Source organism: Solea solea, chromosome 2, assembly GCF_958295425.1.
Source record: "Solea solea chromosome 2, fSolSol10.1, whole genome shotgun sequence".
Lineage (NCBI taxonomy): Eukaryota > Metazoa > Chordata > Actinopteri > Pleuronectiformes > Soleidae > Solea > Solea solea.
Window position 1 is genome coordinate 31,602,300 of NC_081135.1, and position 14,642 is coordinate 31,616,941.

The 14,642-nt window shown below is 41.9% G+C and overlaps 1 protein-coding gene across 3 annotated transcripts; it reads right to left on the reverse strand.

Annotated features, from left to right (window-relative positions):
- Position 1: 1 nt before the first annotated feature.
- On the reverse strand, positions 2–11,844 carry map3k19 (mitogen-activated protein kinase kinase kinase 19). 3 transcript variants are annotated; one of them, XM_058622844.1, is made up of 16 exons: positions 11,429–11,844; positions 10,066–10,260; positions 9,163–9,323; positions 8,893–9,008; positions 8,029–8,198; positions 6,962–7,022; positions 5,722–5,809; positions 5,003–5,128; positions 4,479–4,633; positions 4,315–4,343; positions 2,260–4,230; positions 1,854–1,958; positions 1,477–1,715; positions 1,076–1,328; positions 732–940; positions 2–600 (listed from the first exon to the last, which is right to left on the reverse strand). In XM_058622844.1, exons 1-16 carry the CDS (start codon positions 11,639–11,641, stop codon positions 468–470), a joined length of 4,224 nt encoding a protein of 1,407 aa, XP_058478827.1. In that variant the 5' UTR covers positions 11,642–11,844; the 3' UTR covers positions 2–467. The 3 variants fall into 3 exon arrangements, with proteins under 3 accessions (XP_058478827.1, XP_058478826.1, XP_058478828.1); XM_058622843.1 differs by having other exon boundaries at positions 5,003–5,131; XM_058622845.1 differs by lacking the exons at positions 6,962–7,022; positions 8,029–8,198; positions 8,893–9,008; ... (1 more) ...; positions 10,066–10,260; positions 11,429–11,844 and adding an exon at positions 6,443–6,669 and having other exon boundaries at positions 5,003–5,131.
- Between the last annotated feature and the right edge of the window lie 2,798 nt (positions 11,845–14,642).

The window sequence follows — 14,642 nt, forward strand, 5'->3', positions numbered from 1 at the left end:
CACACACACACACACACACGATCAGAAACTATTTTGTGGATTTTATAAAGAGGTGTGTGAACATTAGCTTATAGTAAATACAGATTGCTCGTTAACTTATCAAAGGAAAGCTAACAGGAAGTGGTGGTAAACAAGATTTAATGAGAATCAGAACGGGTTGCATTGTATTGATGTACGATTGGCACATTTCTTATTGCTGTATAAAAAAAACAAAGTCTATCAAAAAGCATGAGATCTATCTTACAATTCACAGATTTTATTAATATACTAAGTGAAATAATAATAAAAAATTGCTGCTTGTGTTGTTACAATTCAGTAAAATAATGTACAAATGTTTTCCTCAGCTGGTACATAGTGATCCATGGTGTAGGCACTTAAAGGGTCACAAAAGAATACTTTGTTTCTACAATCTATATTAAATCATTAAATGTCCCATCAACTGAAAAATAATTTAGTGTCAGTACAAGTTAACAACAATGTCCCTTTTGGTGACCACAGCATTTGTTTGTGTGTGTTGTGCGAGCACTCGCTCCAGTCTTACTTATGGGGATGAACAAATGCTTAAGGAGCTGATCTGCAGATGGCCGTAGTCTCTGGTCGCTGGAGTTTGAAAGAAGACAAGTGAACATGAGGGAATATACTACAGGCAATAGGCATAGTTTTAAAGGTTAAGTGATCTCCAAAAATATACATATCCCTCCCATTAACCAACAATAGACCCGTTGTCTCACCTTGTGAAGCAGATTTGTACAAAATCTTTGGCGTTGTCCGAGAATCCGTCCGGTAAGAAGGGCATCGACCCCCTTTGAGCGCCAATGTAGAACAACGCAGCCATCTTGTCCATGTGTGCCAGTGGTGGTTTCCCTGTGGCCATCTCAAACACTGTACAACCTATACTCCATATATCTGACTTACTTCCGTATCCTGTATCATTGATGACCTTGGAGATTGAGAGAAGAAGGTCGAAATGGTTTTAAACTATAATTTAAACGCCGGAGGACAAGTTGACGTTCGGTCATTTCTAAACGGAGTCATCCTGAGAGACAAGAGGCACCCAAAAGAGCTCTATATCTACCTCTGGTGCCATCCAGTAAGGTGTGCCATGCACAGACTTCAGCAGGTCTCCACTGCTACTTGCGGTGTGGTTCAGGCAGCTGAGACGCCGCGCACACCCAAAGTCTATGAGCTTGATGACACCAGTGGGCATCAGCATGACATTGTTTCCCTTCAAGTCACGATGAATAACCCTGTTCACGTGAAGGTAGGCCACCCCTTCCAGTATCTGCTGTGTGTACAGAGCCAGGACTCGTTCTGGCAAAGGACCAAATCTGAGGAGCAGTAAAAAAATATTTACAGAGGCCGTCAATGATTACTTTTTATTGAAAGTCCTGTTGTCCTGCTCTGATGTAATCAAATACATTACAACTAGGTTTTTGAAGGGTAGCCAAGTGGTAAATCATATCAATTGAACCTTACCTGTGAAGGATGCTGGCGATGGATCCCCCAGGGATGTACTCCATGAGGATGGAAACCACATGCTGGTATAGAGAAGTTCCCAGGAAGCCCACAATGTTGATGTGTCTGAGGGTTTTCAGCAGCTCCACCTCCCCCTGCAGACGACCATACTCCCTCTTTGCAGCTTCATGGTCAGACGCGTCTAGACTGACCTGCTTGACAGCAACCAGCTGGCCCTGGCTGGTCAGACCACAGTACACCTGATAACAAATCAGCAGTATTAGCTAGTGTTGAGTAAACATCTCGCTGATTAGGCCATTTGTCTATGATTACTTCATAGTCCTGGCCTTAATCAAACAGATATGACCCTTAAAGTCTGTGAAGCACCACACACTCACTGTTCCATAGGCTCCCCTGCCGAGCACTTCACCCTTTGTCCATGTGATGGTGTCCTCTAAAGCCACTGCAGAGCCAGGCAGAGCTACACTATCTGTTGAGACAACCTGGAATCCAGAAATGTTTGCGAAAACGTCATTTAGCAATGAGTACACAAGCAGGGTACACATGGATCGTCAACTAATAAACATGAATTTGCAGTGCATTTGTACAACAACAAAAACCCACTAACATCCTGTCTCAACACCAGCGAGAACAGACAAACAAAAGACACAGACTCAGATCCCTTTTATAGATCTGCTATTTTATATACTTATCTTAGGTTAAATATGCTTTGTATGTTAAAAAAAAGACACACAAACCACATGAAATACACAATAAAATGATCACATTAAACAAAAAGTTTACCTCCGGAAATGTATTTTTTGTAGTTACAGTGTTTTCCCTCTCGGACTCCTCCTTGCTCGGTTCCGGGTTTTCTGGACTGGAGCCGACGGACGCGTCCCTCTCTTCCAGTGAGATCAGCTCCTCAGCCAGACACTGCAGCAGGTCATCTGTGAGTGGACCATCTCCCACTTCATCTAGAAACTTCTGGTATATTGGTGACATGGTGGCGTGGCTGCTGCTGTTGCTAGAAAATGACCATGTGTTGGTCCTGAGCTGGTAGCTTTGAGGTAACACCGGCTCAGGAAGCGGTCTGCTTTGGTTTCCTGGGGTTGTAATAATGTCTTGCATATTCAGGGGCATATGCCGTGAAGCTGTTTGTGCAGTCAGTGTTTTGTCTTCAGATCCATATTGTGAAAGAGCCTCTGCTATGGTGGACAGATGATCATCTACAGCCTTTTCTTGAGCACTTTTGTGACAAATCTCCTCATTCTTAGAGAAAACTAACTCAGCCTCCGGCTTATGTGCATGATTTTTCTTTGATAAATATGTGAGTTGAGTTTTGGCTCTGGCAGATGCGAGTCTGGTTTTGCTTTTAGTCGAGACCACCATCATCTCTCCTGGGGTTCTCCTCAACTTACACTGCGGTTGTTTCAATGGTCTATGTTTGGTTTTGTAGGACCGAGAGGGCGCAGACTGCACCTGTCTGTCCTTTGTTTTTTCACAGGAGCTGGAAACCCTGAGGTTCTCATAGATAGGACCGGCAAACATCTCATAAATGGCCGGCCCTCCATCCCCACTCTGTATCTGCTGAAACATGTCACTGTAGGTGAGGAAGTCTACAGCGGACTTGGACCTTTGTGTCCCTGCTACACAGAGTCTCTTCAGCTGCTGAGCGCTCTTCATGTCCCTCACGAGGAGTTGAGCTTTGCTGCTGTTTGACTTGTTTGAATTTGCTCTTTTGCTTTGTGGATGATCACCTGTCCTTCGTAGCGAGTAGGTGTCAGTGCTACGATGAGCACCCTTTCCAGACTTGGATTTTACTTTGACTGTGGCCTCTCCTTTAACAATTAGTTCAGTGCTTTTCTTTGATAGAAAGGAGCACTTCAGATTGGTTTTAGACTTAGTCCGACTGACAGTACTTTGTCCTTCATGTGCTTGAATTTTGAGGTTAGTGTGATCATTTGACCTTGGTTGACTCTGGTTCACACTGGTTGTCGTCTTTCTATTGTGACTGGGGTGTGAGGCTTTTAACTTTCTCTTATCTGCCATGAGATCCTCATTTAGCAGTGGAAGATTTACCCTCGCAGTAAGGAGCTGAGTTCTCCCTGCAGCAGTGCTGGCATTCAACTCCGTCATTTCTGTCTGTTGTATTTCATTTATATCGGAACCTTTCCTTTCATTGTTCACAGTGTCTCTTAAATGGCTTCTAAAGTCACATTGTTTTGCATCGTTAGATTTTGTAGAAGAATTGCTGTTAACAGGCACTTTTGAATTATTTGTAGTGGCGGTTTTGCCTTCACAGTGAGAGGTTATCGTTCTTTCAGTGCAGAAGAAGGACTCTTTATCCAGGTTATGTGTTGATTTGTGGATCGGCGGGATGTGACTGATCCTTGACTGAACATTGAAATGCTGCCGTGTCTCCTCCACCATATCGGCCTGAGTGGAGCTCATGTCCTTTGAATGCTGCAACGGTCTGTCGTCGACAATCTCCCGCATCTCTCGCTCCTCGTCCTCCAGGTCGATTGAGCTCTGGCTGCTGCTGGAGCCACTCTCCTCACTGCCACCCTTAGCAGTCGTCACAGGGCCGGTTCTTTGGCTGCCACGGGACAGCCTCTCTCTCCTCAACCGGGACCTGGAGCAGAGGGGGCTGCGGCTGATGGGCTTCAGGGGAACGTGATGCGTTAGCACTGGGTGAGCTGCAATGTCTCTGGGCCTGCTGTTCAGTGGGGCCAACTGCTTGGGTGTTCGGGGAGGCAGGACCAGCATGGGCCCCTGTGAGATGAAGAAGGACATTGATTTAATGGATAAAAATGGCAAGAAAAAAAGAGGTGAAACCTTTCTTTTACTTTAACTAACCTTTTGTTCATGATCATGAGAACCCAGTCCTGCAAAATGGAAGATTAATAAAGTATCATCAGCAAAATAACATACTTTGATTTGTTAAATGTATCCTACATTCATAGGTAGAAAAAAACACTGTCACATTTAATTGACAGTCTGGGGTTTATGTATATACGTACGGCTCTGGATATGTGCCCTGGCCTGCATCATGGTGTGGGAACACAGCAGTGGTTCCATGATGCTGGGGGCTGACTGGCTCAGATGGCTGGACTCAGCCACAGACAGCAGGCAGGTGGAAGAAGGCGATGCAACAACCACACTTCTTGTCCTCGGCCTGTGTGGAATTAGTATTTTGTAAGCACTTAACATTTGTATTAAAGCCGGCATAGACAGGATTGACAAACAAATAGTGGATTGTTGAATCTCATTTAATTAACTCTTTATCCAACTCTCCTTTAGACCTTTTTTTAGTTTGCTTCAGTTGCTGCCAATCCTGGAACAGTGGAAAACATTGCTATGAGAAACATGGAGAGCATTGTGTGGAGCTGACGCTCAGTTGACAATAGTTTGAATGTAACAGACATTCATCTTCGTCCTCCTTTTATGAAATGGTGAAAATCAAGGGTAAGGAACTGTTCAATTGATGGGTCTTTCTAAATAAATGCAAAATGCCATTAATAATGTGTCGAGCTGCAGCACGTACCTGCGTATAGGTGGTATTGGGATACAGGGAGTCCTCGTGTTGAGCAGACCACACGAGGGGACGGGATCCACGCGGCCCCAGCCTCTGCCGCTGCTGCTGTTCAGGCTCGGCAGAGACAACTCTGCTCTGCTGAAGAGAAGAGAGCAAAACGCAATCTAATCATTGAGATACTAATAATGAATAAACTAATAGAGACTTTTTTTCCCCTTGTGCTGAACTGAACTTTGAGGAAAACACTTTCCTTTTCCTTTCATCTGACCTTATCTCTGGACATTGTGACTATGAAATTAGAAACCAGCCGAAAGTCCTTTATTCGTCTGGAAGAGCTTGAACTTGTTTCTGTGGTGAGTCGGACAATGGACTGATTCACCAGACACCCCCTGCCCTCCTCCTCCTCCTGCCTCTCTCTGCTTCTAACCTGTTTGGGTAGAACAGGTTGTCCTCTGGACACAGCGACAGGTGCCTGCGTCGACTCTGCGCGTGTAACCGGAGAGGACACTGTTCTTCTGTTGCTGTTAGAGGCAGTTGTTGACGAGCTCAAGGAGACTGTGTGTGTGTGTGTGTGTGTGTGTGTGTTGGGCATGGTGGAGTGTTAACTGTATACATATGCCTGTGTGTTTGTGTTTACGTATGAACAGATGTTGATGTGTAAGCAGATCATCATCAGCAAAGACATCAGTGGTTCTTCACAGCTTATATACATTTAAAAAGAGGCCCACCTGCTCTCCCTCTTTGAGTCGTGGTAGGCTTGCCTGATGTCTCTCAGTGTTTCCATGGCGTTTTGGAAACAGAGCGGGATTCCCTTATCTGCAAACACAGGGACCACACAGTTACACCCAACAGTCCTGAGTCCATTGTATGTCAGTGTCGGCAGTTTACATACTAATGTGAAACTCTGTTATGTATACTAGAAGTGGGGAGGTCAGCATTCCCATTATTTTGCCACATTTAGCTTCAAACAGTGTTTGTTTTTCTACATTTACACCAATATTTGTTAACTTATACATAATATTAAATTGTTTACACCTAATTGTTAAATATTAAATCTAAATATTTAATTTAAATCTAAATGCCAAAAGTAATTTTTTTGTTATTGTCAGCTTGAGCCACTTGACAAATGCCACCTCGTATGAAATGATGTCAAATATCAAACATCAGTTTGCTGTTATCCAGGCATCATTTGTGGGGATTCTCACAGTCTCACATTTAAAACAAACAAACCTGATATTATAGCATATTTTTGGTCGGAGTGGGGCCACTTTCATAGTTTCTGCCAAAGAAGAATATTACTATTCATGTGAGTTCTTTCTAGATTTCAAAGCCACTTCCTGACACTACAATGAACCAGTGAATGACAGCACACCTGACAGGAAAACTCTAGTCTTTTAAATATACAAGCCAAATTAATACTCAGTGTATAGAAGAAAATGATGACATTACCTGTTTGTGGTCTCCCCTGCTCCCATTCTGAATAATGTAATCCCTGTGCCTGTTTTGTGACTGACTGCTTGTTCATAAGTCTGTGGGTGTCTCTGTATTCTTCTCTACATGTCCGTGCCTCCTTGTCGGACACGTTGTTTTATCCTCTCTAAGTGTTGGCCATGCTGCTGTGGTTGAGGTAAGAGTCACAGGCAAGCTCAGCTGAGAGGTCGTATTGTATGTGAGACCCCTCCCATCCTGTCACGCCTCCCTCACTGCTCTCCCTGTAAGAGGGGAAATCGAGCTTACAGCATATTTGGCACGATGCTGACCTTTTGGTTAAAATTAAACTTTTATCTTTTTAATTAGTTAGAGGGCCTTTCAAGATGCTTATTTATTATCATGTTGTGTTTTCTCCAAATTAGGACAAATTGTCTTCCTCTCATAAACCCACAAAGACAAAAAAGTCTCATATTCATATACACATTATAGTACATTAAAACTACTTTAATCTCCAGAGGCCGGTGAGAGAGTTCTTACCATGGCTGAGGTCTTTGTGATGCTCAGACAGAGATGGACACCCTGCAGACTCCAGCACTTCCTGGAAGAAACAAAGGTAGGTCATTTGTTAATTACATGTGTCCCAGTTAGATATTTTCGATAGATTTGAATAGTTTTTCGTTTAGTGAATCCTTGAAATAAAGTGATTTATTTGTTACAATGAACAACACACTGCTTCCATCCTGCTGACCAGCTGCCCCGCTTATTTGCTCCTTCTGTCAGAACAGCTTCAGTAAGTGAGCATGGCATCTAAGTGGTAGCTACACAGCTCACCCCTCCTCCACACACACACACACACACACACACACACACACACACACTAACAGCCAATTACGGCTGCCACATATTTGTTTTCTGGTGACCACTCATAGTCTGTCTGTGATTACAGCTACTTGTCAGACTCTGTGGAGTATTCATGTGTGCGTGTTTCTTACAAGAATAAATAATTCCAATTAAGTTTTCTAATTCTAATTGTTGAAGCGAATTAGACTAAATTAAAGGCCCAGTGTGTAACATTTAGGAGGGCTTGTTGTCAGGAATTGAATGCACGATCCATAAATATGTTTGTATGAGTGCATCACTTTTTTGCAGCTTTAGAACAAAAGTGGGTAACACTTTATATTAAGGTACACACAGTCACCATTAACTAGGTGCTTACTAATTAATAATTACTATTAAAGGGCTAGTATGCTACTTATATGCATGTTAGTAAAGCACCTAGTTAATGTGAATATGTGTACCTTAATATAAAGTGTTAACCCAAACGTTTATATGATAAGAATATAAGGATGATAAACATAAACCTGATAAATAAACCAACAAAGTAGGAGGAGGAGACAGAAGAGAGAGTGTCCTTTCTGGTACACAAAGGCCACCGTAGTTCCCTGCCATGCTTAAGAAAGAGAGGGGTGCAGTCTCACCATTACATGTCACTAAATTATTATTGTAAATGTAGAATGTAAAATTATAAACTGAATACTCTCCCCTTTGCTTAGAAGAGGAATAACAGATTAACATATGCTGTATGCTGTATGTTCATCACTTACCCCGGTGTCACTGTGCAGTAGGAATCGCTGATGATGGGTGTGTGTGTGTGCAGGGGAACCAGCTGTCGACCTGTCAGGATGAAGGCTCTCAATGTCCAGCTCTATGTCAGAATCGTCAAAGTCTGAGGCCAAATCCTGGCACGAGGTCACAGGTGACACGGCGTCAGCATCTGAACAGGAATGGAAATACACGTACTATTGTAAAACTGTTTCTTTTTGTGGACTCCTGAACAAGGAGAAATCAAAACAGTTTCTTCCTGTTGAAGCAGCCATGAACGTAACAGAAAACAGAACAAAACAACATGTATGCTTGTAATTTGCACATTTTCCTTTACACATTGTGAAAGTAATTGTCAACCAATCTGTAATAAAACAGTGTTATGTTCACTTTGTCAGGTTTTATCTTTTATTTGAATGGTTACTATAATAACATGTTGCTTGTGAATGGCGCTAGGAAGTACATATCCATTTTAGTCTTAAAAATGTTTTGTTTATGGTATAATTCTAATCTGATTATAACGATGATTGGTCACGAGTATGTGCAGTACAATCAGAAAGATGTTGGAATTTAGGTCCGATATTTAATACATACATCATACATAATACACTCATAATACATAAAATACACATTAACTATGTGTATTTATTCAAACACAAACAAAAATATATACAAATGGAAATGTGGACATTTTGGGAAAGTGGGGGCATTTTCAAGGGCTCTTTCTGGGGTTTAGACCTAGTTTTAGGGTTGAACTTAGAATTAGGTTTATGTCATGGTTAGGTTAACACTCAGGCCTCTTAATTCAAAATGGACAAAAATGTCCATTTGTGTGTGTGTGTGTGTGTGTGTGTGTGCATGTGTACCTGTGTGACTTAGGTCTTCAAACATCAAATGAATGATGTCCTCCTTCATGGGACTGTTGATGCTTGCAGCATAGTGGAGTGCAGAGCAGCCACTGTGGTCTCGCATCTGCAGATCGCTGTTGAAGAAGTTTAAAGACAGATGTTTTATTGCATACTGTACATAATATATATACTAGATTCCTGTTTAGCTGTGTCATACACACAATCAGCAGTAGGCAGAAGTTGGAGGCATGACCAAGGAAAAGTTTGCTTGTTTGCATGTTTGCTTACGCAGAGAGTCCTAGCAGTGCCTTGACCACCTCAACAGGTCTGTGAGCCCAGGGCAATGATGTCACCAAGCTCTGAAACAGGTCAATGTCCCGGACAGCGAGCATCACAGCTGTTACACCATCACTGTTTGGAACGTTCACATCCAAACCCTCTTCCTGGGCCTGAAACGCGTGGACAGACACAAAATACAGCAATTTATTTCTAAAAGTTGTATGAACCTGCAAAAATGGCTTTTTTTTTTTTTTTTTGTTTAATAGTGTTCAGAAAGAAATAATTGCTCTTATTTAATAAGAGCAAGTTACAGTGATTTGGTTTTCAAAGTCAAAATCTAAGAAAACTCTCAGACAAAATGGTTAAATAGACCAAATGCAATGAAGTACACTAAATGCAGGTATGCATACACATGTATTTCAGTAGGTATTTTTTAGAATGGTTTACAATTTGAAATCTAATTTACTTTTAGAGAGAAAAAAAACTGTCGTTTGCCAATATGAAGACAGATTAATTCAAATTGTGCTGGATAATTAGACTCAAAAAAGCATGCTGTATCAGGTTTTCAGTTACACAAAGTCACTCAAGGACACACAATAGGATTATTGCTGGTATGACTGTATGATACAGGAATGCATGTCAGTTTATTGTCTACCTGCAATCCAGTCTGTTACATCACTGTCTTGTTTTTGAGTTGTGTTAATATTAATGTTTTCATGTGTGTATTTGTTTCTGCCACGTGTACAGAAAACAAGTTCCTCCATTAATGCATTCATGAGCTGCTGAGCTATTAATAAACGTTCAGAATATACCCTGTAGTATATTTCTAACAGGAAAATTGCTGTTGCTCTTTAGCTCATCTGGGAAAACCCCCAAACACAGAGTGGGTGTGTGCATGTGTGGGAGCTCTACCAGCAGGTGTTGTAAGGTGTGCATGTCTCCCTGCCAGCAGGCCTGCAGCAGCTGGGCCTGAGGAGGCAGGTGAGGCCTTGACATCCACCCAAGCATCTTTCCCTGGAGCTCAGGCCGGCTTACGTGCAGCGCCGTCTCCTGGCTGCAGTCGCACAGAGTCACATCGGCCCCGGAGCTCAGCAGCCGATGCGCCACCTTTTGAAAACACCACGAGAAAATGGAAAAGACTGAGTCAAAGACAGCTTTGAGCAATAAGCATATGAGCATTGTAGTGTGTCTGTGCTACATGACTGTGTGCACCAGTCGTTTAACCCTTGGTGCTCACGTGGCATGGATCCGTGCCGCAGGTGCACCCATGGTAATTTGCAGTGGGAATATTACACAACTCCTTATGTGGACATCCTGGGTGTGTGTGTGTGTTTATTAGGTCACATATTCAGGCTTTAAAAAATGCGTTGTTTTTTTTGTCTGCTGTTGAGCCAAAGTTATGATTCATATATCATTTTTATATCACATTTTGATATAAAGTAGCAATAGTTGTGCAGAAGTCATAAAATAGACAGTTTTTCTTTTCTTTTTGTTCATAAAAACGACCCAAGTGAACTTTGAACTGTGACATATTTCCAAATTTCACAAATTCAATCATCCGATTTTAAACATTTTGTGTACTTTTTGCTCAGGTGTGTTAATATAGTTGGTAAAAATTAATTATTTTTTATCAGATTGCCTATAGGTTGTGCTGAAAAAAAATATAAGACCCATATATTGGACATTCTTATACCCTCTGTATATACTGTATGTTTAAACATAGTAATTAGAAAAAAGCAGCCAAAATGCTGTGTTCTAAGCGTTAATAATAAAGTATGGAATGAGATACCTCTCCACAACATTTAGGCCTCTTCATTGACTGTTTTTTAAATATCTTTTATGTGTTTAACATCTTTAGATGGTTCATTATCTTATATTCATGTACAGCACTACTGTGTTTGTTTGTTTTTATAAATAAAATAAAGTTCTGCTTCAGCGGTTGATGACGTCACATCATGAGGAGTGTCCTCTCCGTCATGGTTGTTTTGAACACTGCTCCCCCAAGAGGACGCACCGACGCCCACTTACTCTTGGTCACATGGACCTCAGGTGTACATCAACACTCTCTCTTTGTGAGACAATGGAAAAATACAAATCACGTGCTCCCCACCACCCTTCCACCCAAAGTGCTCAACCCTCGAACAAGCTCACCTGTAGGAAGGAATTTTGGTGCAAACAATGAATGTACTGATATTGGATATGCTTCATAATATAACAACAAAAGCTTAACTGTGATTACACACCATTGTCTCGTCAACATGAACACACACATTACCTCACTCATGCCTTTACGACAAGCAGCAATAAGGGGAGGACATCCACGCTCCTCCTCCTCATCCTCGCTGTCCAAGACCACAGGCTCCTCGGGGTCAGCCACCTCTAGTCCAAGACTCCCCACCAAGTCCTCCTCGACTAACTCCTGCTTCTCGTTCTTCTGCATCACATCACCAGCCCGCCGTCTCTTCTCCGCCCTCTCACTTCTCTTCATTCTCCACAGGCTTTTGCCTTCAAAAGTGTGTGTGCGTGTGAGGCCTTCCTTGTTATTATGGGAAACGTTAGATGTGAGGAGTGGGAAAAGATGTGAAGAAGGCACTGACGAGTCATTGAGCTCTGTGTCGACAGTCAACTGTGCGCCCGCGTGATCACCGCTGTGATGTTTTTGTTGTGATGTAATTCTCCGATGATCCGGCGGTCCCTGTAGAGTCGACACAGAGGATTCAACACAGGATTCACCGCCTCACATCATACAAACACATTGTTCTTTCTTAAAGATTGTTTACATGGGAGGGAGCATGTGTACTCTGATGTCTGCGCATGGGATTATTTTCCTTGAAATGGTGTAAAAATGGCACTTTGGGTTTCCCAGATCAAAAAAAATACAAATGTTTTTTTTGTCTGCAAACCAATGTTCAATTACTTCTCATAGAAGAGCAAAAAAACTAAAAAATATTAAAATTCATCAGGTATTTATTAGTAATTATTGACTTTTACAATAGTTATTCAGTTCATTGCTGTTGCCCTCTGTGTGTGCAACGGAGCTTAACTTCCTCTGGTTTAATGTTTGACAGCACCAACGCAGCAACACTCAAGATGGCTGAAGTGTCTAAAATATCAACACACACTGTGTGATCGACAGTACAAATACATAATAAAGGTGCATTTTTAGAAGACTGAGTTGACCATTCAGGACATAGGTGTTCAGTCTACACCCCAGTGGTTATTTTCACAGACCAACAATCACAAATCACAGTAAAAACTCTGAAATGAACTAATATTTGCTTACAGTGGAGATGTCGTTTCATTCCCGTCTCTTCCTCTTCCTCACATTCATCCATCCATGCGTCTCTCTTGACCTTCTGAGGACATTTGACCAGAAAACCTTTGGTCCTTTTCTAACAGACTCTCCAATCCAGTGTCTCCTGTCCCTTTTTTTTTTCCCTGCACGCCTCCTGCTGTACGTTTACACTCTGTTGCCGTGGAGATGGTCAGCCAGACAGACAGGCAGGCAGGGGTTCCAAATGCCTGTCTGACATGTTAAGACAAAGTGAGAGCTGTATTGCACATTTAAGTTCTGCCAACCGTTGAAGAATAAGCAGCTTTTTCATACTTTCACCAGCTCAGAGGGAGGTTTTCATCATGTGGCTATTTCAGGCAGGTGGTTTAATGTTTGCACACAACTGGATTTCGCTATAAAGCTATTTATTCAAGTTTGATGTTTATTCAAGACATGCTTGAGTATTACATACACACGTTTCTGCGTGTGAGTAAATTCTTCACCCTGGATTTTGCTGTGATCTGACTCACATACTTCCTTAATCCCTTTCAGACAGAGATAATGAAATCTTCTTTATTTCCGTCTTTGTTTCGCGCTTCACATTTTCATTAAAGTTGTGCTGAGACGACTACTAAATAAGGAGAATGTGTTTGGTGTTTGAAGGCGATCAGTGTTATTCCACCTGGTGTTTGGAATATGCTATCTTTTTTTTGGCCCGTTGAATGATTTTTTGTGTGACACGGAGCAATCACTCTTTGAGTCAGTTGTTTTCATTCAACAGTTTTGTTGCCGTGTCGAAATCAATCTTTTCACCTTTTTTTTTTACTTTACCATCAACTGACTCTCAATATCTGGAGGTGGAAAATTGCTTTTTTTCCCTCAACTCCTGACAGTTTTCCATTCATCCATTTTATTGTCTGAGTAGTCTGTGAGTTTCCCTGATGTAGCAGAGTGACAGAAAGTTACGCACACTGCCAGTGAAAAGCACAAAACAGCAAAAGTTCAGCTGCCACAACAGTCTCCAACCCACGTCCACAAGTCATAGACCATTTAATACAAATAAATGTGGCTTTTTTTCCACATGGGTTTAAAACTACAGCCAAAGAAAGACACAAGAAACTTGTGAAATGTTTCTATCTTGAATAAAAAATACTCACTCATTGATTGTCTACTGCTTTACCCTCCACATGAGGGGCAATTGAGTGTCCAGTTAACCTAAGATAACATGTTTCTGAACTGTGGGACGAACTCCACACAGAAAATCCCTAAGTCAAACACCAGGATTCTAACCAGTGACCTTGTCACTGTGAGGCAACAATGCTAACCACTGAACTGCTGTATAATACATATAATACATAGGCAACGCATGATCACATTTAGATGCTTTGCTGCAGTGAAATATAGTTCAAATGTATGTTTTCCCTGTCAGATAACCACCTTATTTTTGTAAAACTGTTAAAGTGACTCTGTTTTTTCCCTAGTAAATTAAAAATGATCTAGATTATAACCAACATATGATATCACTCCATTTCCTCTCCAAGGTTTAGGAAACAAAAGCTGCCACATTGGTTAAAAGTATTGGTTCTGCAGCATTAAACTTGACATATAGAGGCTGGATGAAACTGTGTGGTATATGTAAAAACACATCAAGTGTCTCGACTTCATTCTGTGTAACTGGACTCATTTGAATGAACTTGCAGTGTAAAGCTCTTCACAACCACTAGATGTCAGTGTCGTACAACTATGATTCCTCAAATCCTGAACCGGAGCACAAACCCCCCTAGTTGTGTCCCAATCCAGGGGTTGGGTCCACTGTCGACCGCGTCCTTCCAAGGACCCAGCCCCACACTGTACATCCTGCACCTGTCTCTGTCTCCATCTCCATACGCACACCGCAGCTGGGGCCCACGAAACCATCCAGTCTCAATATTGCGTTGACCCTACACACAGGAAATTAAGTTTCACTTCACGCTGTCATCTTTCATACCACGATAATAAAAATACATAAAATTGAAATATAACAAAGAATGTGAAGTTTGGTATGCATCCAATTTAAACCCAGCTTTTAAAAAGAAAAACACCTCAGTCTCCTTCATCCAAATCACCCTCACACACTTCCTGCACTATAATCTCTACGTGGGTCTGTCCCGCGTCCACGGCGCTCACCCACAGGCGTGTCTTCGCAGTGATAAAGACAGTGGACCATTTCCTCCCA